General features: G+C 42.4%; 2 protein-coding genes across 7 annotated transcripts; both read left to right on the top strand.

Annotated features, from left to right (window-relative positions):
- The first annotated feature begins 737 nt into the window (after positions 1 to 737).
- On the top strand, positions 738 to 9,482 carry bend4 (BEN domain containing 4). Of its 3 annotated transcripts, none has more exons than XM_088385480.1 (6): positions 738 to 1,326; positions 3,601 to 4,149; positions 4,710 to 4,801; positions 4,902 to 4,928; positions 6,701 to 7,017; positions 7,098 to 7,224. In XM_088385480.1, the coding sequence occupies exons 1-5, from the start codon at positions 939 to 941 to the stop codon at positions 6,980 to 6,982; spliced, it is 1,338 nt and encodes a 445-aa protein (XP_088241606.1). In that variant the 5' UTR covers positions 738 to 938; the 3' UTR covers positions 6,983 to 7,017; positions 7,098 to 7,224. The 3 variants fall into 3 exon arrangements, with proteins under 3 accessions (XP_088241606.1, XP_088241596.1, XP_088241586.1); XM_088385470.1 differs by having other exon boundaries at positions 741 to 1,326; positions 6,722 to 6,962; positions 7,098 to 9,482; XM_088385460.1 differs by having other exon boundaries at positions 741 to 1,326; positions 6,701 to 6,962; positions 7,098 to 9,482.
- Positions 9,483 to 9,957: 475 nt separating this feature from the next.
- On the top strand, positions 9,958 to 21,956 carry rab11fip5b (RAB11 family interacting protein 5b (class I)). Of its 4 annotated transcripts, none has more exons than XM_088385451.1 (8): positions 9,958 to 10,017; positions 10,111 to 10,200; positions 10,289 to 10,780; positions 14,827 to 15,356; positions 15,514 to 16,096; positions 16,541 to 18,658; positions 20,240 to 20,369; positions 20,446 to 20,619. In XM_088385451.1, the coding sequence occupies exons 3-8, from the start codon at positions 10,386 to 10,388 to the stop codon at positions 20,602 to 20,604; spliced, it is 3,915 nt and encodes a 1,304-aa protein (XP_088241577.1). In that variant the 5' UTR covers positions 9,958 to 10,017; positions 10,111 to 10,200; positions 10,289 to 10,385; the 3' UTR covers positions 20,605 to 20,619. The 4 variants fall into 4 exon arrangements, with proteins under 4 accessions (XP_088241577.1, XP_088241562.1, XP_088241572.1 ...); XM_088385436.1 differs by lacking the exon at positions 20,446 to 20,619 and adding an exon at positions 21,134 to 21,956 and having other exon boundaries at positions 9,960 to 10,017; XM_088385446.1 differs by lacking the exons at positions 9,958 to 10,017; positions 20,446 to 20,619 and adding an exon at positions 21,134 to 21,956 and having other exon boundaries at positions 10,068 to 10,200.
- Positions 21,957 to 23,230: the final 1,274 nt, after the last annotated feature.

Raw genomic sequence — 23,230 nt, 5'->3', positions numbered from 1 at the left:
TTCCGACAGCGCGCCCGTTAGTTTTAGCAATCCATTTGATACGCGCGGCTCGAGAGTGAAAATCCATAATTTCATTATAACCTATTTTTGGAGGAAAAAAATCTGTGTTCATTTCAAGTAAATATTTTGTCTAGCTTTTTTAGGAATGTACTATATTTAATTTTAAAAAAAAAGTCCCCATTCTGTTTCTACACTCATTATTGTGTTTATTTTTGCAAGCGTTTGCCCTTTGTAAGATTGCAGACTTGGAGTGTAACCTATAAATAAATCGAATAAGTAGGTGTTCATTTAACAGTGTGTTTGCTTGCAGTATATTGTGGAACAATGTCAGAACAGCTTTGGTCGCTTTGAGGAAAAATTCCTGCTCATTAGACTGAGATGTTGATTTAACATTTAAGATTGAGTTTGGAATATAAACTCGATCCTAAAACGACGTTTCATATTGAAAAGCTGCTGGATTGCTGTGCGTCTTGACTTTGACTATGGCGCCCCTCTGTGGTGTTTACTAACTTTGCTCGTAGCTGGATGGAAGATCCAGCTAAAATGGGGACGCGGATGTGAGCTTCAAATTATTTTTCCATTAATTTAGTCATGTGCACAATGTAATTAAAGAACTGTGACCAAAATTTTAACACAATTCAACAGAGATTAATTTAGCATGAGTAGATTATGTAGTATATTTACAAAGAAAGCAAGTCCCGCCTGTCTTCCCATCGCTACCAGACCCCCCCCATCCAACCTCCACCCACTTTGCCTTCCCTTCCGGACCAGACATCGACCTCCCGCCTGGGGATTGGAGAAGCTGCATGTCAGTAATTATTCGAGCCTTTACCACACTCCCTCCCTCGCTCCATCGATAACCGAGCCTGGCAGACAGTGACGAACGAGCCATCGCAAGCGCCGCACCTTACCTGGACCCACCTGGCTGGAAGGCAGGGATGGAGGAGGAGATGCAGCCCACCGAGGAAGGCCCCTCCGACGCCAAGATGAGACGCGGTGGCCCCGCCAGGAGCCTCCGCTGCAAGTCGCGCCTCGACCGCTCCGCTTCGATCGAGCCTTCGCTGTTCACTGACGCTCGACAGTTCACATTCCACCCCGGCCAGCATTTGCCTTTCCCGACGCAGTATCAACCAAACCACCACCAGAGATTCCCCGGCGAGGGCAGGCCCAGCTGCGGGGTCCCGACATCTACCTCCGTAGACGCAGCGGGCGGCGTCGCTCTCGGTACCCAGCAGCGGCGCGCCATCCTCGGCAGAGCAGAGTCCACACTCTCCGCTGGACGACTCAAGCAAGAATCTCCAGACTGCACGTTTGGGATCACTTCAGGTGGGTTTACAACTTTAAGTTCAGGCTGTTTTAGTGTGTTCGTAACCTTTTACAATATTACATTTATATTCCATTTCAATAATGTTTTGACACTTGTGGTCCTCACCAACTCCAATGAATGAAAAGAGCACTATCTCTTATTTAATACCCTCTAGCATCATGCATTGTTTCATTTCTTGTTAGCTGTGATTGATGTTCAGTTGTAATGAGAACAGCCACTATTGGATCACTACTGTGCAAAATAACACTGGACTAAATCGTGTGCACATGCATTCTGTGTGCATGTGAGTAGCCTTCACAATCTCCCGTTTAAAGACATTGTTCCAGCTCAGGCTGCTGCTCACAGAGAAGGCTTGAAAGGGAGGTGTCTGTGCCCAAGAAGGATAGGAGGGTGCGTCCAAGGCAGACCAACCCAGAGATGAAAGCAATCAACCTAATCCTCACAGCCGTGAAATTAAACAGGAGACATTTTATCATCTAATCACGTTTTAATCTCTTTATCACATTTGGCAGATCGCTGCTACTATATTGTTGCTTTGTTGGAGCATTTGGTGGAATACCAAATCTGCATACAACATGTGTGCCATGCAATAGCCCAAATATTGTTAGTGCAGCAGTAGATTTGTGTGCCAATTTGGTCACGTCACACAAATGATTGAATGCAGGAAGAAAAAAAAAAATTCTAATAAGGAATTATGGAAATAAAAATCACAAGTTTTTGTTTTGTAAATTGGTACTCAGTACTCATTTTGTGAAGCAAAGGGCTGGCATGGTCGCTTCGGAGTGCCTCGTTGTTGGCTGTGAGTACGTGGACATCCCACAGAAAAGGTGGAAGAGCAAGGGGGGCAAAAATCGCCAGCCAGCCAGCGTGTGGACAGAAATAGCCGAATGACCATTTTAAGTTATACTTAAGGCAAACCGTTTTTGATAAATTTTAACATGCAAATTCATTGTTTCGCAAACAGTGTGGCAAGTGTTTGCAAAACAGTTTGCAAGCATTTGTAAACGTTTTGGGGCAATGGTATTTTTCATTTGAAAATGCAAGTGACCACGTGACTCATTTGTTCACTGATGATGCGCTTAATGTTCCCTTGATGACAGGAAATCAAGTTGATGAAAAGAAGCCCACAATAGCGCCCAGTGCATGCATATAAAAATGGCCTTCTCCGAGTATTGCTATTAAAACAAATGGGCCTCATAAATTCTCCACAGCCGAGCGTGTTGCTTTTAATGACGTTTTAGGAGGCTACTAAACTCGCCGTGTGCCTCAGAAGTAGGCGGGAGGGAGTAGCAAATGGATGATATCAGCCACATCTCTACTGCTCCGCACAGACACGGCGTATATTAATAACTGTGACACATCTGTGCCAGACTGATAGACACATCTGAGCAATTGCGTGTGTATATCAGCGACGTGCCTGGACTAAAAGGCTGGAATATTGTTACTATTTCTGCTCCACAATCCGTTTTAGAAGCACACTTATAAAGACTGCTAAGTGAATTCCTCTGACAGTGTCGGTCAAAACGTCAGCATTGTTTTCTTTGCAAAGGCTGGGTGCGTTGAACATTGGCATGTGAATTTAGAAAATTAACAAGCCCAGGTTTCTATGAATAGTGTTGCTTGTAGTCATAATGTCAAATAAAATAAACATGAGGGATGGAGAGCCAATCATCTTTAAAGTATTTAACTGCAGAGAGTTTCACATATCTGTCAGGAGCAAGAACTTTGTGAGTGCGAGTGTCCTCATTAAGGTGTAATATCCTCACCTCCAAAAAGGATTTTCGATCCCGTTATAATACAAGCCTTGCTTTAAACTCTAGTTGAAGATAGTCACTGTTAAAAGTAGGTCATGCATCTGGCAGGAAACAGGCCTCGTGCAAGAGCCAGTTGAATTGGAGAACAACATTGCGGCTGAGTCTAGTCGGCAAACATAGGCAGGCCGGAGATGTTGCGGCATCAATTCAAGTACACCGTTGGGGAGAGCCTTCTCACCGAATGGAGGGAGATCATAGCGCATATCACGTAGCTCTCCATACTGTATATGTAGTAGCCTTGTTGTAACAGCAAAAGAAAAGATAAAGCTAAAGTGGCAACCCCATGCCCATCTGTGTCACCTTGGGCTTCATTTTCTAAGATAATGCCAGCATATCCTGATTTTTGCATTTGACAATTTGTGATGACCAAGTTGTGGAGGAGTGACTATTTGGTGGCCTGTTCAAGTTTGGCACCAGGTTAAAATGAAGTCTTTTGTGTTTTTTGTCTTCATTGTCCAGAGAACCGACTCATCTTGGACGCCTTCGCCAAGGAGTGCAGTCGAGTCCTCAGCCTCCTCAATAACGGGCGGCTGCTAGAACCCTCGCCGTCCCTCCAGTCCAGCATCAAGACGGAGGAGAGTTGCACCACCAGTCATTGCGCCAAGCCCGAGGAGAACTCCTCCTCATCGTCCACAGAGCCAGAAGAGGAGGCTCAACAAAGTCACTTGGTCCAACAACAGACCTCCGCAGTTCTGCGCATCTTCACAGACTCACTGCACAGCTATCTGCTCTCCGGGCAGCAGCAAGAACCTCGTGTGGTTGCAGGCTTGGACGAGGAGCGGTGCCACTCTGCGGAGCCCGGTTCCGAAGTCTCGCCCCTGAGACGCACACTGGTGGGCTGGGGCTCGCCGACGCCGTCCGACTCGTACGGCCACCCTTCGTCCACGCTGCCGGAAGAGGAGGATGAGGAGGAAAACTGCTGCCCGCGTTGCCTGGAGCTGGAGCAGGAAGTGCTGTCACTGCAGCAGGAGAACGAGGAGCTCCGCAACAAGCTGGAAAGTGTCCCAGGTGCGTTCACAAAAGACAGTTACCAGTTCTTAACTGCGAACAGTTATGAATTCAAACAAAAAACGGAATGTTAACATTTATTTAATTTATTTATATTTATTCATTTATTTATCTATTTATTTATTTATTTCGGCTTAATAAAAGATACACGTTTCTTCTGTACGAAATATTCTATTTCATTTTAAAATAAAATAAATGGTGGTCAATACAAACAAAAATGCTGTTTTTACAAACCCAAATAATAATAAAAAACAAAAGGTCATCTTAGAGCTGTGATTTTTAATGACTTTATACTGTGATATTTACTGTCCCTTTTGTCATGAATATATCATCATACTCTAATATCCGCCCATGTCTGTGTTCAATCACAACATCAAATATATAAAAAAATTAAAAAATACAAACATATAAAATGGATGGGAGGAGTTTTTAATTCAAAAGGAATACACATATAAGATCACAACCAATTTGAATTAGATTTGATGAAGATTTGTTGGGCAATTTTTATGACAAATCAATGTGTGCATTGTTTGTGTTCTCATTGACCGTCACATCTGCAGTTCCTTGTCAAAATGTTCTTGACTACTTCAAGAATGTCGTTGAGTTCCACAACCAAATGGTGCTGCCGATTCCAGAGGAGACGCTCACTGAGGTGAGGTTCAAATTAACGCTTAGTTGTAGTCTGTGAGTGAGCCTGCATGTTTCAATAGTAGTGTGTGTTCAAGTGAAAATTGCTTCTTCTGTCTTTGTAGGAAGAAGAACAGCAGTCAGTCTTTGAGGTCGGTGTTTTTTTTTTTATACCATTTGTTTTGCTCATACTGGAAAAAAAAGTCTGGTGTTTTAATATATCACTTAGGCCAGACTCACATTATCGGTTGTCAAGCAGAAAATCACTAAGGTATCTTGCATTCACAAAGAATTAAAATTCCTGAAATTTGAAGGTGTTTTGAAAATCTGCAAGTATAGGTGCTTGGTGGGTTTTCTCGTTTACTCTTGAGGAGAGGAAGTGGGTGTTCCCCTTTCAAGGCACCGTATGCTATTGTTATATAGAGCTGTCAAAATCAACAAGTAATCGATTCTCAAATTAAATGACAACTATACTTTAGCTTAAACCCTACTTTGAAACCTTTCTTTGAAACCCTAACCCTAGTTTGAAATCCTGACCCTTGTTTTAAACCGTTTGAATCCCTAACCCTAATTTTAAACCCTAGTTTGAAACCCTAACCCTAGTTTGAAACCCTACTTTGAAACCCTGACCCTAATTTGAAACCCTAACCCTAGTTTGAAATGCTAGTTTGAAATCCTAACCCTAGTTTGAAACACTGACTAGTTTTAAACCTGTTTGAAACCCTAACCCTAGTTTGAAACCCTAAACCTTGTTTGAACCCCTAGTTTAAAATCCTAGTTTGAAACCCCAGTTTAAAACCTTAACCCTTATTTTAAACCCTAACCCTAGTTTGAAACCCTAGGTAAAAACACTAGTTTGAAACCCTAGACCTAGTGTAAAAGGCTAGTTTGAAACCCTAGTTTGAAACCCTAACCCTCGTTTGAAACCCTAGTTTGAAACCTTAACCCTCGTTTTAAACCCCAGTTTGAAACACTAACCCTAGTTTCAAATCTTAATTTGAAACCCTAACCCTAGTTTGAAACCCTAGTTTGAAACCTTGGCGCACACTCACGCACGCACGCACGCACGCACTCAAACACACACACACACACACACACACACACACACACACACACACACACACACACACACACACACACAATGGACGTTCACAATGTTCAGATTTTTCTATGCTTCTTCTAGGTAATTGCCTCTTTCAAAGAAGTTAAAACGTTTAAAATAAAGATATTTCAAACATTAAATCATTGTGTGGTCCTGGATATAATACCTAATATCATAGAAGTGAATTACTCTCTACCAAAATGACAAAAATGGCATAAAAACACAGTGATTGTAATGTATAATGGAAGGGTGTAGCGAACAGTCACAGGTTAATCAAAACAAGACATTTGCAAATGTCTGCTTTTATTATGAAAAACAATGACCACCTCTATAACTGAATCAGTTTCAAAAGGTTTGGTGAGCCCAACTTTAATTCCTCTTGTGTAATATTGTGTAATTGATATTTACTAATTGTCACTAAACAATCCCAAATAAACAACAATAAACTGGGGAAATGGTTTTGTATTATACTTTGATGATGTAACATTTGATCTGATTATTCAGTTCATCAATTGAATAATAGTTACAGCCGTACTGTTATGGTGAGTCAAGAAACAAGAGAGAAAGGTGATTCGGTAAATACACGTTTTTACTTTTTCGGTAAGCCTTCTAGATACTTTATTTCTTCATATCACACATTCAAACAAAAAATTCCGCACCGGGCTTACAATCATCTTAAATTGTCTCAAATGAGTATGATTATTTCATCAGTTAGGAAGATTATGGCTATATAACTCAACCCAGAATTAAACTCTAGCTGATGGTCAAAGAGAGCTGTTCCTGGAACATTACCTGACACATTGCCAAATCTCAAAATGTTAGGATAGATTCTCCTCAATCCAGGGAAGCAAGCAACTCCTGGAGAGCTACCCTCTCTTCATCACCAATAAGCAGTGGGACGAGGCGGTCAATTCATCCAAGAAAGATGGCCGGCGGCTGCTGCGCTACCTGATCCGCTTCGTCTTCACCACCGACGAGCTTAAGTTTTCGTGCGGCCTGGGCAAACGGAAGCGCTCAGTCCACTTGAGGGAACCGGGCCAAGAAAGACAACCGCTCAATCCCGTCAAAGTCAGCTGCCTAAGAGGTACCAACCAGCTGGAATGATGGCGAAAGAAACACAAGTTAAAGCTTTGCCGCATGTAATGAATGTGCAGGATTCTCAAAGTGTGCCTGGTCATAGATGCCATGCTTAACACTTTTCTTCAAATGTCTCCGTCAGAGTTCATCCGAATGCACTGTGCCTCCAACCCAGATTGGTGGATGCCCTCTGAGGAACAGATCAATAAAGTTTTCAGCGACGCCGTAGGCCACGCTCGACAGGGCCGCGCTGTGGGCACCTTCCTGGGGGGCGGAGGAGGTGCCGGCGGTGTCCTCTACCTGGACGGCTTTGACGGACACTTGTCTCAGGACGAGCTCTATTTGAAAGGTTGTCACAACGGCCAGTTGGACTGAAGGAGCCTCACCGAGTGTCGCTGTACAGCAACATAATCCAAATCACTGACCTTTTCCTGTCACTTTGTAACAGGGAGGGAGAACCCGTTTCCGATCAGGGACCAAGTCCTTAAAGGGCCAAACTAAATTCATGAAAAATGTGACCATCAAAAGTAATCTTTCCTAATACACAATAAGAGCAGATGTAGATTTTTTTTTATAACAGTTTCTCTGACATCGTATTTGTGCATACAAAGAGGGATAGATCAAATGTTTTCCAAGGCTGTGTATTGCTCATGAATTGTCGATTGCTTTACACAGTGACAATATTCCACATGAGATTCTGACAAGATGCTTCTTCTTCTAACAAGTATTACGTAGCTGCTATTCAACTCATTATGTATTCCAACACTAGCTGAATGCAGGTTAGACTTAAAGAGGTTTTGGATCTGATTTCAGTCTTCCTTTTCATTGTTTATTGTTCACCATTTTAGAAAGTGGGACATTAACAAAACTGATCATGACCCAAACTCAATTTTTTGGTGGGGTTATTGGCCAAATGAAGCATTGTCCTTCATGACTTTGATGAAGCACCTTTATTTGTAACCCTCTTTTTGTGTGCCCCATGAAGAGGTCGTTTCAAAACCTGCAGTTTTGTATTTTGCTTCATTGAAGCAATATTCACATGTCCTGTTTTTACAGGAACATGCTGATGTTGTTCATCCTCATCAGCTCCCGTTTCCCCCCTAACAGTATTTATAATGTGAGATGGAGCCTCTTAGACCACATGCGTCTTGTCAGACTGCAGTAAAATTAAACATGTCGTGGTCTCGCCCAGGGAACGGTAATGGTCACGCCAGGACACAAAATGGTTTGATTCGAACCCCGGACACAACTTTAGATGGGGGACAGTATATACTGTATTATTTATTAAAACCAGTATATGGGTGGCCTCCGAGTTTTGACATGTATTGTGTACTTAGGTCACTCTTTTACTTTGGCTGGCTAGATTTTTCATTTGCATAGTGAATGATATATATTTTTTGTCAGTTTAAAAATCTGTACAGGCATCCTAGGCAATCACGACCTGTCACAGTTTCACTCCGCGTTGTCTCACCGTCATCCTGTTTTATCATCGAAACCTGAAACGGGGCTGCCATGGCTGCCGGGAAGAGTAAGTGTGACTTTGGAGCTCTGTTTTGTGACATGTTGCAAAGCACACATCAGTCTTAAAATTGAATACTGAGTCAGTCAATTATCCCTTTCAAAGCACTGCATTGTGGGTAGAAATTTAAAGTGTAAATGAAGGTTTGTTCTACGTTTTTAGTTATTCTTATGCTTGTAGGGGGCAGCCATAAAATAATGCCTTAAATTTAACATCTACAATGTTACAGCTTAATGTCCCAATGACAATGTTTGACTGCCCCAACAAAAGCACAAGGCATCTCTTCATTTGCAGTTTTCCCTCGGTCTTTTAATCACGCTAACTGTATGGCATTGTGTATTTCATTGGGAAGTTGAAATCTAGTGTGTTTGTATGTACCTGGATAATTGCTGTTTAAAGCTGTACTGTGATATAAAGTACTCTTACGAACAAGTGTTTTTTAAGCCACATAGAAAAATACCACAGGAACCTTAAAAACGTTGCATTACGTCCTTGTGTTCTGAATGTCAACATTTAACTGTATCGCTTTTATTATTTTGGTGGCGTTTTCAAAACACTGTGAAATGAAACATTGATTTGATTTTTACAAATCTTATAGTTTCCGTTTCTGGTTTATTATTAATAATAAACATCAAAACTTATAAATCATCTTTGAATTTACATCGCTAAAAATAATTGCCCTAGCTGGCTAGCACTCAGGCTTCCATGCATTGATATCTTTTTCCTTGCATTTTCATTATACATTTAATTAATATATTCATATTAATGTGACTGTCAACATAATCATTGCAATGATTATATGTACATATGTACGAAGTATATCACTATACTGTAAGTAGGCCGCAGTCTATTGTAACCATTCATTTTTGTATGGTATCTGTTTCCTATTTTATTTGTATTTAAATTTACATCTAGCTTGCTATATCAGCATTGTTATTCCGGTGTAATTTTATCTGCAGTACTATCAATTTGGTAATACACAACTCACAAGAAGGCTGAAAGAGTCACAGACGGGCAAAAGTGTGTACATCCTCTGCATTGATTGATCCATTCATTGATCAATAACTGAATTCTGCTGTTCAGCTTGAAGAGAACAGCAAAATGGGGCAGGTGGGCGTGCATACATGAATTTAAAAGATTAGGAAAGGTAACATAAGTTTGGAAAGCTGAAAGTGCATTATAGGGTCAAATGGTGAAATGTCATCAAGAAAACGATGCAGAAGCAAAGAAAAAATGAATGACAACAAACTGAATGTAGAGTACAGCTAAAAAAAAGAAAAAGGAAATAAAATGTATGTCCACAACTCGCCAGCCACTATGATAATATATAGTGGGAAAATGTCAACCCTGCATTGCTCTGTACACATGCAAGTGAGTCTGGCTGTTTTTGTCCATTTCTCCACTAGAGGACGTCAGAAATTCACAGATGACGAATGTGTGAGTTAAAGACCATTATAAAATATGCGGCGGTGTTATACGATAATAATCAGCTTTTTCATCAAGTTCCATCAGGTTCCACGTGCATGAAGTCATCGCCTAAATGGTTTGTTTCTCTCTTTTATGCCACGTTGATGTTGCATCGTCATCATGCGATGCGATGATGGTGCTGAACATTGATCGCACGTGGTCTTCACAGATATGAACCCCCCCGCACCCTTTCTTCATTGATGATCATGTGACTGTGATGGTTCCGCCCAGAACAACTTCAGCATGTGTTGACATTCCGGTACAGTACAGTGCCATTTTATTTCAGTAGCGGTGCACGGGTGGCTAATTCTGCAGCTTTAACAAATCTGCGCCGTTTCTTTCCCCAGCGCGGTGTATTTGCCGGGCCTGCTGGTTGTGTTCCAGGATGGACCTTTTGTGCACCCTTGCAGCCTGACAAGTGACACCCGAAAGCAGCGGTCCAAGATGATGTCCTTCATCGATCTGGACGACGAGCAGCGGTGGGTGCCCACGCACGTCAATGTCACCGTGCTCCGCGGCAGGGGACTGCGGACCAAGAGCAAACATGGCAGTCGCTACCTGTACGCGGTGGTCCAGGTGGGCAAGGACAAGTACACCACGGGCCTGGTGGACAAAGCCGAGGTGCCCGTGTGGTCCGAGGAGTGCTGCTTCGAGCTCCTCCCGGGCATCCTGGAGGAGGAAGATGAGGAGGGAGGAGGTGGCGGAGCCTATCCGCCCGGCAGCGCCAACCTGGTGATCACAGTCATGCACAGAGTCCTGATTGGACTTGACGTGTTCCTGGGTCAGACGATCATCCCGCTGGGTCGCATGTTCCGTGAAGGCGCGTGCCCGAGAGACCAGTAAGTGTTTCAACGCAGTATCACGTGGTGCCAAAAGACAGCATGATGAAGATGTTGCTCACTTATAGATTTCCTCTCACAATGCGCTATTTGGCAGAACACTATGATGGGTCACCAATATTTGTATTACTGAGAGCCCTGAATCATGGATATGGCTATGTGAAGGCACTTATCGTGTGAGTTCTCACAATAGCAATGATATGAAACGGTAGAAATAGGAACAGACAAGTACCAATAAGAGGTATCAGTATCTGATCTTATTTTCTGGTATCAGGTATTCATCAAGGCGACTGATACCAGCCACCGATACTTTGTGTACAAATGTGTGTTGAAAGAATTTTTATACTATATCAAAAAGTACTAGACGCATCAGTTTTCAAAGTCAAAGTCTGCTTTATTGTCAATTTCTTCACATGTCAAGACACAAAGAGATCGAAATTACGTTTCCCACTATCCCACGGTGACAAGACATATTACACAATATACATACAAGTAAACAGCACAAAAAGTAAAAACAAGAAGGCACAAACAATGAACAAATTGTTTGTGCCTTGTTTTTTTGCGTGTTCACAAAGTCTGAATACTCATGCTGGTATCATCTGAAAAAAAGAAGTGATATCAAACATCCCTATTGATCCATTAGTCAGTAATTATTTCGCATACCACAAGAGGGAGTCCATGCATCACAGCTTCAAGAATATATATTCTGATAGTTTACAGCATTTAACAAAATGTGCAGAAGTGGTTGGCACGTCTGTCTCACAGACACCCCTGTTCAAACCTCAAGTGAACGTATGGAAAATGCATTTTTTTCTCCATGCTTACGGTTTTTTTTTCTGTTACCCTTTCTTCTTCCCGCATTCTAAAAAAAACATGCTTACCTTTGATGTTAGTGTAAAAAATGATTTGTTCATTTGCAAGATTGTGCCGAAGGGGTTTAGGCCCTCGGCAGCCTCACTCGAGTTGTGCCTTGCTCAAGAATCCGTCAGAAATGCTCACAAACAAATTAGCTCATTTCCTAGCTATTGCTATCCCCAATTTCCATATTATGTCCTGTATCAGGTTCTTGTCTTTGTAGTGGAAGGGGAAGTAAATGCCCAAATTTTCTTTGTATTTTCTTCTGTGCTCCTTATCAAATCGAAACACAGTGTTCTGATTAATGTTTTGTTTGTGGAATATGAATTAAACAGGCAAAATCCACCTCTTTTTAATCCATTTTAGGGGGCGGCTATTTCGCCACTTGCAGTCGACTGAAAATGAGATCACTGTTGTTCAGGGCTCAGGTCACAAGCAATCAAGGCTCAGCTTCAGAAAACCGGTGAGCGGAAATTGGTTATGACCAGAGACCTGTACCGGTGATGTCATTTTCAGTCGACAGCAACTGACAAAATGGCCGCCACTGAAGTGTATAAAAACAGGTGAATTTTGTTGTTTAACTCATATTCCACAAACGCAATATGAATCAGAATGCTGTCTTTAGATTAGTGGGGACACCTACAACATATTATTGGAAAGACGAATTTGGGGTAGACTTCCTCTTTAACCATCCAGTTTAGAGCCAGTTCTTTACAGACTGAGATACTGTCCCCCTCTGCTTGTCCAATGTCATCCAATGGGATACTTTAAACTCTCCACGAAGAAAGACATCATTAACCCTAAAGGGTTACACTAACTTGACACATGGGTGGCTCTGACAAAGCTTCTATTTTTTGTACCCTTGACACTTGACTTTTGCTGCTCTGTAATATCCATGAATCATGGCCTTTGGAAAAGGGTGCAATGATCACCTTTTAGTCCGGTAATTAGTCTTTTTTACCTTTCTGTAGATCGTGCGGACAGAATCGGACACTTATTGCACCTTTTTCTGACACTGCAGGTCATAAACTTCAGAACAATGGCATCGAGGACAGACCATTTAGTGGATTGCCCTTAGACTTGAACCCTTTATAACCATCTCATAAGCACCATCTTAAGATTGTACCCCGTTTGTTTGTATACGATGATGATTTCATATTTTAGTACATCTATTTAAAGCAATAGTAGTACTGTTTCTACTGTTGACAGTATTCTATACCCCTATGACCAGTTGCACAATCCACAAAGCGCCTGTTAATCTTTGCAGTGGTGTTCAATTTAACAGCATCATCTGTTTGCAATTCTGTTAAATAAGATGAGCAAAATGTTATAACACCCCAGAGTGGGATGAGTGCAAGTACGTCGAAGGTGATTGCGAAGATATTTTTTTTGTAAGTTCTGATCTTGATGACGATGGTGTTGTAGCGAAGAGTGAAGTCTAACACATTCGGATCAAATTCCTCATGGCCTCCTCAACTGGCTTGAGAGCGGTTCAGAACAGGGCATACTGTAACATTACATGACATGACATTTTCACATCCCAGCCACCCAAGCCTGGACCATTACATTCAAATATCTTGTCCAATTATGTGACATCAAAACTTCTAAGATGAACAAATTGTCAACAGTCAGACTTTGAATCCTTGATGAAATCTCCATCATAGAAGAACGAGTGTGTTTTGGGACAGGTGACGTAACAACACTGGTGTGAAACATTTCCAGTCCACCATCACAGCACATCTGGCTTCAATTGTGGCTCCTCCGCCCGCCCTTCACTAGTGTCCACAGACATGGAACATCTATACTCAGAATTCCTGCGCTTCAGAAAAACACGTTTTTTGTGGACTCCAACCAATCACGCATCAGATGTCGGATTAAGCTGCGAGGCTTGTAAAGTTTTTGTTTGGCAAAGTCAGTGGTCACATTCTGAGCACAAGCCCTCCGGCAATATTGACAGATTATGTAATATACGGGAGGCATTTCCAAAAGGAAATCAATCTTTTGTTGTTCATTTTGTTCTGGTGATATACTGTAGTAATACCATGTGCTGTGCTTCACAGAAATATAAGAAACGTTCAGAGCAAAATGTAAAACAACAATGGAGATAATCTGGCACTGTGTGTATTGGCCCTCCACAAGTTCGATTGTTTTCAATAACTTTTTTAACAGCTGCCATTTTCTGTGGATCATTAAAAATCTTATGAGTGTACCAAAAAGACTACAGCAAAAGTTCTTGCACTTCAAAAATTTGCTGGTGAATCCAAATCTCCCTTACTTTGGAGGGAACGTGAGGTCTTTAATTTGTTTGCTGTGCAAACCTGCTGATTTTAACATCGTTAAAGTAGAATAAGGGCAGCTCCAAGAGTTAACAGAAATAATACAAGACACTGTCTAAAGAATCCACTGGATTGGATCAGAATCTTGGTAAATGTGAGGATAGATTCGTTTACTGGTTTCAATAAAACTTTCCACTGTCGTTCTCCACAAAGCAGGAAGCAGGCTACTTGATGGACAACCATCGGCCTTGCTGGACGGCCATTATTTTCTCAGCAGCATTCCAATATAATACAGTATAGCTGTAATGAAACAACTGAATGGTGATCTATGAATTTTGCACGCTTTGTAATATATAATTCAAGGCGTGCACAAATAATATAATTTATAATTAATAAAATGATACAGGACATTCAATTATTTGCTACAACAGGAGCTAACTGCTGCATCATCATGTTTAGATTTGACTTTGAGCTGGATTAGCAAGATTGAACCAACAAAAATAATAAAGCTTAGACCTGCTTTATATTCTTTACAACTGCAATAATATAAACAGGCAATTATTAAATACTCTTCTTAGGCTGTCCCGTTAGAGGTCATAGTTATTGGCACTTCACATGCATTTCATCAAATAAAATCTATTGTCTTGGACTAGACACTTTAGATCTCCCTTAATTTTGATTTGGAAGATGCAATTGTCTGTTCCCGGCGGGAGAAATGGGAAAAGCCCTAAAGACACACTTGGGTGAGTTTGGTCAAGAAGAACAAGCCTGTTGAACACATCTTGTAGCAACCCCCCCACCCCCACCCCACCCCCCAGAAGAGTAGAGAATGTTACATATATCATGCCGTAAATGTGTTTGAGATGATGAAGACAAAGCTGAAGTCTCACTATGTCCTTTGTGTGATAACCCCAGGTGGTTCAAGCTGCACTCGAAGGCGGGTCGAAAAGCCAAGGAGCGTGGCGAATTGCAGCTGACAGTGCTGTTCACCCGCAACAACATGACGGCCAGCATGTTCGACCTCACCGTCAAGGACGGGCGCCGCTCGGCTTTCGGCAAACTCAAGGATCGCGTCACGGGAAGAAAACGCCCCGACGTGGAGTCGTCCTCGGCCATCGTGCCAGGCCGCTACGCCGCCCTCTCCGTGACCCCAGGCCAGCCGTCAGGTGACGAAAGCGGGTGCGCCCCCCGTGGGAGAGATGCGGAAATAACGGAGGAAAAGAGGAGTGTCATGAAAGATTTCTTCAAAGGGAAGCTGAGAAAGTCATCCGACACCAGGTCGTGCTCTTCGCTGGCCTCTGAGAGCAGTGCCTCCTCCATGGCCAGCGACACCACCAGCCCTCCGCCGGCTCTCGGCCTGCTCTCGGATCTCCCCAGCTCGCCCATCTATAGCACCGTCACACGAGCGGACCCCCGCTATGAAGACAGAGATCTGACAAAAACAGGTAACGTGTGTCATTTTCTGACACAAAGCAGTCATACTGATGTGTTTGTCTTGTCTTTTTGTCTGGTAGTTTTTTGTAACTCAGCCATCATGGTTCAAATTTGTATAGTCTGAAAACAGTCGTCCTTACTGTACAACGTTTGTTCTCCTTTCCATAGTGCTCACCAGTCGGCATGCCTCTAACATCCTGACACATAAGCGAGCCTTCAGCGATGAAGCTGGTAAAATCACAGCATCTGTGACTCCGATGAATCCCACCATGGAGTCCGTCCAATGCCAGCAGAGCATGAGTCAATCCAAGTCATCCGTATGCATCAATGGCAGTCACGTGTACGACTCCGAGCCATCAATCCCAAAGAGCGCCGGAGCCTTGTCATCCAAGTTGGTTTTGTTAGAGAAATGCTCCCCATTGTCCCGTTCCCTTCAGAACCTCACCAAGCGAAATGAGGACAAAGGTACTTTAGCGGAAGAACGACGCTGGTCCTTTGACAAGATGAAGAAAGAGGAAAAGGATGGAGAAAAGGAAGCTCGGTGGGCAGAGATGGGAGGACATCCTGAGCAGGTGGCAAACCCCTCCGCTGCTGATTCATCCGACAAAGGGAGGAAGTTGAGAAAGACCTTGTTCTCTGGAGGTAGGAGTGATTCTATCCCAGCAAAACCGGATGGGAGCCAGGCCGCCTCCAACTCGGAAGGGAGGCTCAGAGGCTGGTTCAGTTCTACAGACTCCCAGAGCAAGCCGAGGTGAGTCAGCTGGGATGTCTGGTTTGCCATCATGCCATTTGTTGGAAGCCTCTCCTCTCAAGGCTTGTCTTGAGTTGTACATTGTTTGAAAACTGTACTAAGTTAGTTTTCATGTCTTTCCATTTCAACATGATGAAGCCACTCAACCACCATAATTTGCACCTGCACCCATGTTGATATCAGCTGAAGCACATGGCAACTGTTGTACATCTTATCTTCATGCTTGATTATTTTTGCAAATTTACTTTGCTTCTTTTCAGTTTAATTTCATGCCTGGCTCACTTTACAGTAACTTTATCGTTTGGCCAGTTTTATGTTTATAAACCGCAAGTCCCACTTAGTTGTGGAATATCAGATAATACAGTATGTGGGTGACTGTTTGTGTGAGAGCCATGTTTGGGAATCTTAACTGAGAGGACCACTGTGCCCTCTTTTCCTCTACAGGCTGGAAGTTTCTCCTAAGCTAGAAAGCACCACATCTATATCCCCTCCTATCCCCCCTCGCGCTTCCTCCTCCACTGACTCCCTCCCCATTGACCAGAATCACACACACCCAATCACCCCTCCGTCCACCCCCATCTCTCCCTCAAACCCCTTCTTTGAGGAGTTGCAGAGTTCCTCTTCAGCTGCACCTAGCTCCTCAACCTTGTTTCACACTTCTCAACACTCCGACCGGGGCACAACCAGTTCTACTCAAGGCACTAGCAAAAAACCCTCCATTAAGAGGGAGCGTCCAAGGCCTGTCGCTAGACAGGTTTCGCTTCCTGAGTTTCTACCGCAAAGCTCCAAACGCTCAAGTGATCGTGATCGCCCCATGTCAGTGAGCATACAGGACTGGGAAGACTCATTTGACGCGTTTGCTTCAAACAGGCTCAACTCCCCCAATGGAGATGCCACTCAGATGCAACTAGAAAGTACCCTAGCATCAAGCCAGAGGTACAGTCCTCATGTAGCAAATATTAATACCCAATATCATATACAAGAGCGACAAAGATACCAGGAACACCCTCCACCGTTACCGCCAAGGAGAAATTTGACGAATGAGATATACTCTGATGGCTGGCTCCACAGAGGCCAAGAGCTAGCAGTCCACAAAGAAGCCTACCTTCTGTCCCAGACTGGAATGGCCTCACTGCAGTTTGGAAGAGAGTCAGAGTGTAAAAGACCAGGATCAAGTGTGTCACCAGACAGCGAGACCTCAGCTTCCTTTAATCTTAACTCTCAGCTTCATGGAATCATCCCGTCCCAGGGATCAACGTCTGAAGAGTCTCTCAAAAAGTATGAACCCTTGGAAGACATCACTGACTTCTGGGGGGGCATGTTATTTGAACAAGACTTGTATGGAAGGGTTTGCAAGGGAAATGTTAGACAACCCATTTTACATGTTGGACCTGAGAATGTTCTCGACCAGGAGAATATTGCTGACCTTTTGAAGAAGTCCTATAATCCTGTCACAGTGTCAGAGTTTAAGACTGGTAGGACTCCCCCTTTGGTAGAATCTACAGAATCTTCTACAATAAGTCAAACCAAAGGCATCAACAATAATGTGAGTTTTTCATTAACCCTCCCAGATGTGAACATGAATGTGAGCAATTCTGATTTCAGCTTCATAGATTCTGATGGATCTTCTCAGTCAGATGCAATTGATGACCACAAAGGCCTCAGCATTCTAAGTAGGATTGGTCCACAGCCGTCAAAAGATTCTAAAATCGGTGTTTATCACGAGATGGCTACTCATAGTAATACTAAAACGCTTAAAGATTCCTTAAGAGACTCATCGTTGGAACAAACCAGTTTAGCAAATAAAATGTGCAAAGTCTCCCCAGTTTGCCAGGACGTTTTATTAGAGGCCAACAAAGATAGCATTGATGAAACCCAGGAGCAACTTGTAGCCAGTCAATCTGATCTCGGGATTGAGCCAATTGACAATAAAAAGGGAAAGGATGATACTTTACAAGAGATAAAAAATGACTATGATGATGATGAGAACCTTCATAATGAGAAAGAATTGTTCCCAAGGGTGGTTAGCACACGTGTTAGACCGAAAGGAATTTCAAGCACTCATAGTCCGAGCAGTATCGATCTTGGTCAACACTCTTCAATCGTCAGTGAAGGTCCGTCATCTTATCAACCAAGTAAACCTGCTCCATCTCCCAATCTGGCATTGCATAAGTTACCAATGCCTTCCACCGATGACTCCTTACTTCTTATAGGGGATTCTAAGACTGAAAACCAATCTGAGATGTCTTTTGAAGTTCTTCACGCCAAAGTTGCCCCTCATTTAAGAAGTTTTTCAGAATGTGAGCAGGGTTGTACTCTCACCTCCTTAACTGATACATCTGCCAACCTCCCCCTTTCACCTGCCTGTTGTCCCCTCACATGTCCCTCAAACACGGGGCTGCAAAGCACTGGAAGTAGGTCTCTGATTGTGGCCCCCTACACGGCTTCCTCCCCCTCCACCCTCAACTTGAGCACCACTGAGCAGCCCCCGTTTGATGCATGCCACTCACTCTTGATTGAGGAGACTCGGCCAGCTTGCAAACTGCCCCGCCAGGAGAGCAGGTGAGAGTCCTCACACTAGGAAATACACTCAACCCTTCCCGACGCGTAGGCAGGCACTCACTCAAGACAGAAAACGTATGCTGTTTGTCATTCTTTCTGCTCCCCCTCCCCTTCATTTGCCTGCCTGGCTTGTTTGATGCATTGACGCTGTCCTCGGTTCAGTTGGTTGCTGGTTGCTATGCACTGCCCTTCACATATATGTTATCATCTCATCTTTCCACTCCCTTAGGCTGCAATCACAATGCGGGTCTTAATGTTCAGAAGCTACCTGAATCTTCAATTATTCCTTTTGATAGTACTTTGTACATTTACATATACAAATGATAGCTTATGCACCTATTGGCCAGACTACGTGTTCCATCTATAGCAGGAGTGTCAAACAATTTTTTATCATGGGCCACTTACAGGTTCCCTTAGACTCTAAGGCTTAGAGGGCCGTTATGACAGTGACACCAAATAATTATTGCATATTATTACATATGGACATCAAAGTGATGGATTACTAATTTTGAAATCAGACATAAGAGTTTGTTTAATTATTGTTGAAGTTACTGTAAAAAGGGTAACAAAAATTATTGCAAAATCTTAATGTTATTATTTATCCCTACATCCCAATTTGAAAATTTGGTACAGATTTTAGCAATGATCATGAAAGTTGATTTGCTTTCGCAGGCCACATAAAATGATATGGTGGACCAAGTCTGGCCCCCGGGCCTTGAGTTTGACAGTCATGATCTATAGGAAGGAGATTCTGATTCCATGTATAATTTTCAACTGCCAAGTTGAATGAGGTTACAAGATCTGAATTTCTAATTGTAACCCCAGTAATTTGAATGTGGGAGTTTGATCATGGCAGCAGTAGGACGGAGTAGAATTGTCATGCCATGCAAGAGCCGCCCCTCTCTACACGCAGATCACACTGTGCATAGGGCTCCATTCAATGTGAGGGGCCCCATTTAGCATGAGCGGCAACATTGTGAACTGCGACATCCAAGCAATACGTGAAGGAACAACATGACGCCGAGCAACCTTTGCATGTCCATACGTAAACATGACCATGCTGTTGACATGTTCAAATTTCCATTTCCCAACAACCCCAATGACCCGTCGACAAATCTTTGAGCCATAAGATATGGCCGTTAATGGCTCTAAAATGAAAGCACTGTCATACTTTGTGGGTATATTTGCGCTTTATATGATTCACACAATATCCTGTGTCAGTGCAAACGAAGTGCTACTGTAGGTGCTATCAGCCGCCGCAGTTAATTCTTTGTGGATTCAGCTCTTACTGTTGAACTTATTTTTTCAACAAATAAGTCACAGTTTTCATGACTACACCACACTGTATTTGTATGGATTTCTTAATTGTACACCCCTGTGGCCACAAGTTATTATATAAAACCTTGAACACTATTGGTTGTGGATTAAATTTGACACACGTTTCTTCCGCTAAAACAACTGGGCTTTAAACAAGAGCCAGTCATAGCAAAAATCCTATCAGTTCATTTCTACACTAAAGGACAAATGAGATAGTTGCAGGGTTCAAACGACAATACGCTTCTCACCTCTTTACAATTGCAGACTGCACCCAGTGAAACCTTTAACCCAACTAGAGAAGAAGGAGAGCCGTTCAGTTCTGGAAAAACTCAAATCCACCATAAGTCCAGGACGCTCCGCCCATCAGGTGGTGGTTGAGCCGCCGAAAATTCAGGTAAGCTCACAACAACAACAAAAACACAACTTTATCAAACCTCTGTAACACTAAAATAACCTTTCTTGTTTATTAGGTGGAACTCAAAGTAACATGTTTCCATTTACTGTCAGAAAAAAAAAATCCTTGGACCAACACAAGGCTTGGATATAAAATATTTTGGTATGATTATACTACATTAGCTGTCACTATCATTTCCATAAAAATTGCAGCTTTGTTCAGAGTTATAGCTTGATGTGATGCCCAGACAGTAAAGTCATTAAAGTGTCTTAATAAATCACAGGAAGCCTGTAGGTCTGCACACTAATGCCTCAGCAAGCATTTATTAATACTTTACTCCAATCAATATGCCGTGGGACATTAAATTGTGATATAGCTTTGGAGGACCGTTTTAGCACGAAAATCAACACTCAGTAGAAGACCAACTGTGAACAATACACAAAAAAGAAATTTCTGCCATATTGTACGCAGTTGTATTTTAAATATGTGATGCACAGGTAGAGCATCAAGAGGTCCAAATCAAGCTCTGGCTCTCCTTTGTTTGTCTCCTCTGCCTTCCTCTCACATTTCAAAAACATATCGACATCACTCTAAATTTTCCATCTTTGAGAATGGTTGATATTTGATGCACTCTCAGCTACTTTTGCTGGGTGAAGAAGTGCAAAATATTACATCAGTTATAGAAAGTAGAACTACGCCCATCAGCGTTCCGTGTTGGGCGACAGGGTCAAAATTGTTTTGACAGGTCTTCCTCTCGTGAACAGGAGCCCACAGAGGACAGGTCAGCTATATATGAGCACCTGACCAACATGGAGCTCATCTCCTTGCTGCTGCAGCAGGACATGGACATGAACAAGCAGCAGGCGGCCTCCGAGCGTCAGCGGGCGCAGCTGGAGAAATGCGAGGCGGACCTGAAGAAGGTCAAGGCCCAGGTCCGTGACTTGGAGGACTACATCGACAACCTGCTGCTACGCATCATGGAGCAGACCCCTACGCTACTTCAGGTCCGCTCCAGACACAAGTGACGCCGGCGCCACGGCCTCAGTGCTGCGAAACATATGATATATCCCAACCACTGAACACATTTTCCCACCTGTAAAAGTGACTTCAAAGATTAAGTAGACATAAACAACTAGGTGGTGTTCCAACAACTACGACATGCCTGTTGACACATTATTATATGCATGCAAGTTAAAAACAACAAAAGAATACAAAATAATATAAGTAAAGCTTTAGATACTTTTGCCTCGACAAACTAGAACAAGTTGTGGTCATTGGATGTTATTGCATTCAAATTCTAATGTAGCAATTTAATGTCAAATAATACAGCACAAGGATTGATATAACAACAATACAACAGTAGTCATAATATAATAGTATGTAATTTGTACTATTATTAATATTATTATTATGTACAGCTCTTTGTTACAGCTCAGCTGTGGTTGTTGTGAGAGTGCCACATAAAGTTGATGTGAACGCAAAAAAAAAGATAACCACAGAGCAGGTGATGGTGTGCGCAAGCTAAATATTCTGTAGCCAAATGAAAAAAAAAAAACAAGGCGAAAAATAAATGTGTAAATGAACAAATTGTGTTTAACTTTTGATATGTCCCTGATTCCCCCTTTTTATTGTATGGACGCTGTGTTTTACTTGCAGACTGAAACAAGAGTGTTATAAGTTATCTTTCATGCGGCAGAAAAAGATACCGCGCTGGTTGAGCTATTTCCATACAAGAATGTTCTTGTGCATGACCTCCGAAACTTTCTGCAGAGCCTCACCCGACCACACGGTTACGTAATAACAAAGTGTGACCCTTATGTTGCCTCTGTGATGAAAGTACGGATTGTTACATACTGATGTGTTACATAGTTTTGACCACTAGGGGGGGCATTCACTCCAGCCTTAAAAATAGTCCAATTCAAAAAATTAAACTCTTTCACGCCCACAATACATCTTTATTTATACAGCTTTTGCCCATCATTCCTTATGCTTTGGTGTTTGAAATGATATCTTACAACTAATGTAAACCCCAAGTTCACTAAAGTTAGAACATCACGTAGACACAAGAACAATGATTTTTAATCAAATTAGGTCAGTGCACTTTGGTGGCCTAGTGATAACCCCGCCTGACTCACATTAGAGAGGTCTCGGGTTGGAATCTTAGTGCCTTGCTGAGTGGAGTTTGCATGTTCTTCCCATGCATGCATGTGTGCAAATTAGACTCATCCTTCATAACACCTGCACACTCAATAGATAATTGCCATAATGTCCCATACGTTTCGATGCATAGGAAAAATATATGTATATTCAATTAAATTATGAAAACAATTTTGTATAATCTGCAAGACCACCACTGCACAGCGGGAGTTGCTTCTAATGATGATACGTTCCTTGAGACAATCTATGTTCTATATTTTCAATCATAGCGTTATGATTCCATAATAGGAGATGCATGCAGTGTACATGCTCTTTAGAGTACTGTGTTGACTTAAAAAAAACAAAGACAAAAAAGTGTTTGGTATATGTGTAGGCCTATGATACAAAATTGTGTGTGATGTGTTATCTAGTCATGGATTTCCCTTTTATAGACAGAGCAGGTTTAATTTCCAGTCAGTGGCACAATTATGTTCAACCATGGCAGACCTGCAGAAAATATGCAAGGGCATATGGGGCACAAAAACAGACATACAAATCATTCCCGTCATTTGCTGTAGTGACTCCGGATAAGTTAAAACCCCATCACCACAACAACATTAAATACCTTAAGCGTTTTGAATTCATGTGTACTGTATTGTGGATTTTCATGCAAATTGTAAGGTACGGTGAAAAAAGGCACATGTCTATTTTCATTTATTTATTTA

Source organism: Syngnathus floridae, chromosome 1 (assembly GCF_059516105.1).
Source record: "Syngnathus floridae isolate MCC-2025c chromosome 1, RoL_Sflo_1.0, whole genome shotgun sequence".
NCBI lineage: Eukaryota > Metazoa > Chordata > Actinopteri > Syngnathiformes > Syngnathidae > Syngnathus > Syngnathus floridae.
The sequence above is the reverse complement of the archived record's forward strand: the minus strand, read 5'-3'. Positions and strand labels throughout refer to the sequence as shown.

Excerpts from the sequence above, each read along its gene's own strand:
- bend4 (XM_088385460.1), top strand. The coding sequence starts at position 939 with ATGGAGGAGGAGATGCAGCCCACCGAGGAAGGCCCCTCCGACGCCAAG. Across the intron at positions 4,929-6,700 it reads AACAGCAGTCAGTCTTTGAG|GATAGATTCTCCTCAATCCA; the intron begins GTCGGTGTTTTT and ends TCAAAATGTTAG. Across the intron at positions 6,963-7,097 it reads CAAAGTCAGCTGCCTAAGAG|AGTTCATCCGAATGCACTGT; the intron begins GTACCAACCAGC and ends TGTCTCCGTCAG.
- rab11fip5b (XM_088385436.1), top strand. The coding sequence starts at position 10,386 with ATGATGTCCTTCATCGATCTGGACGACGAGCAGCGGTGGGTGCCCACG. Across the intron at positions 10,781-14,826 it reads GGCGCGTGCCCGAGAGACCA|GTGGTTCAAGCTGCACTCGA; the intron begins GTAAGTGTTTCA and ends TGATAACCCCAG. Across the intron at positions 20,370-21,133 it reads TTGAGCCGCCGAAAATTCAG|GAGCCCACAGAGGACAGGTC; the intron begins GTAAGCTCACAA and ends TCTCGTGAACAG.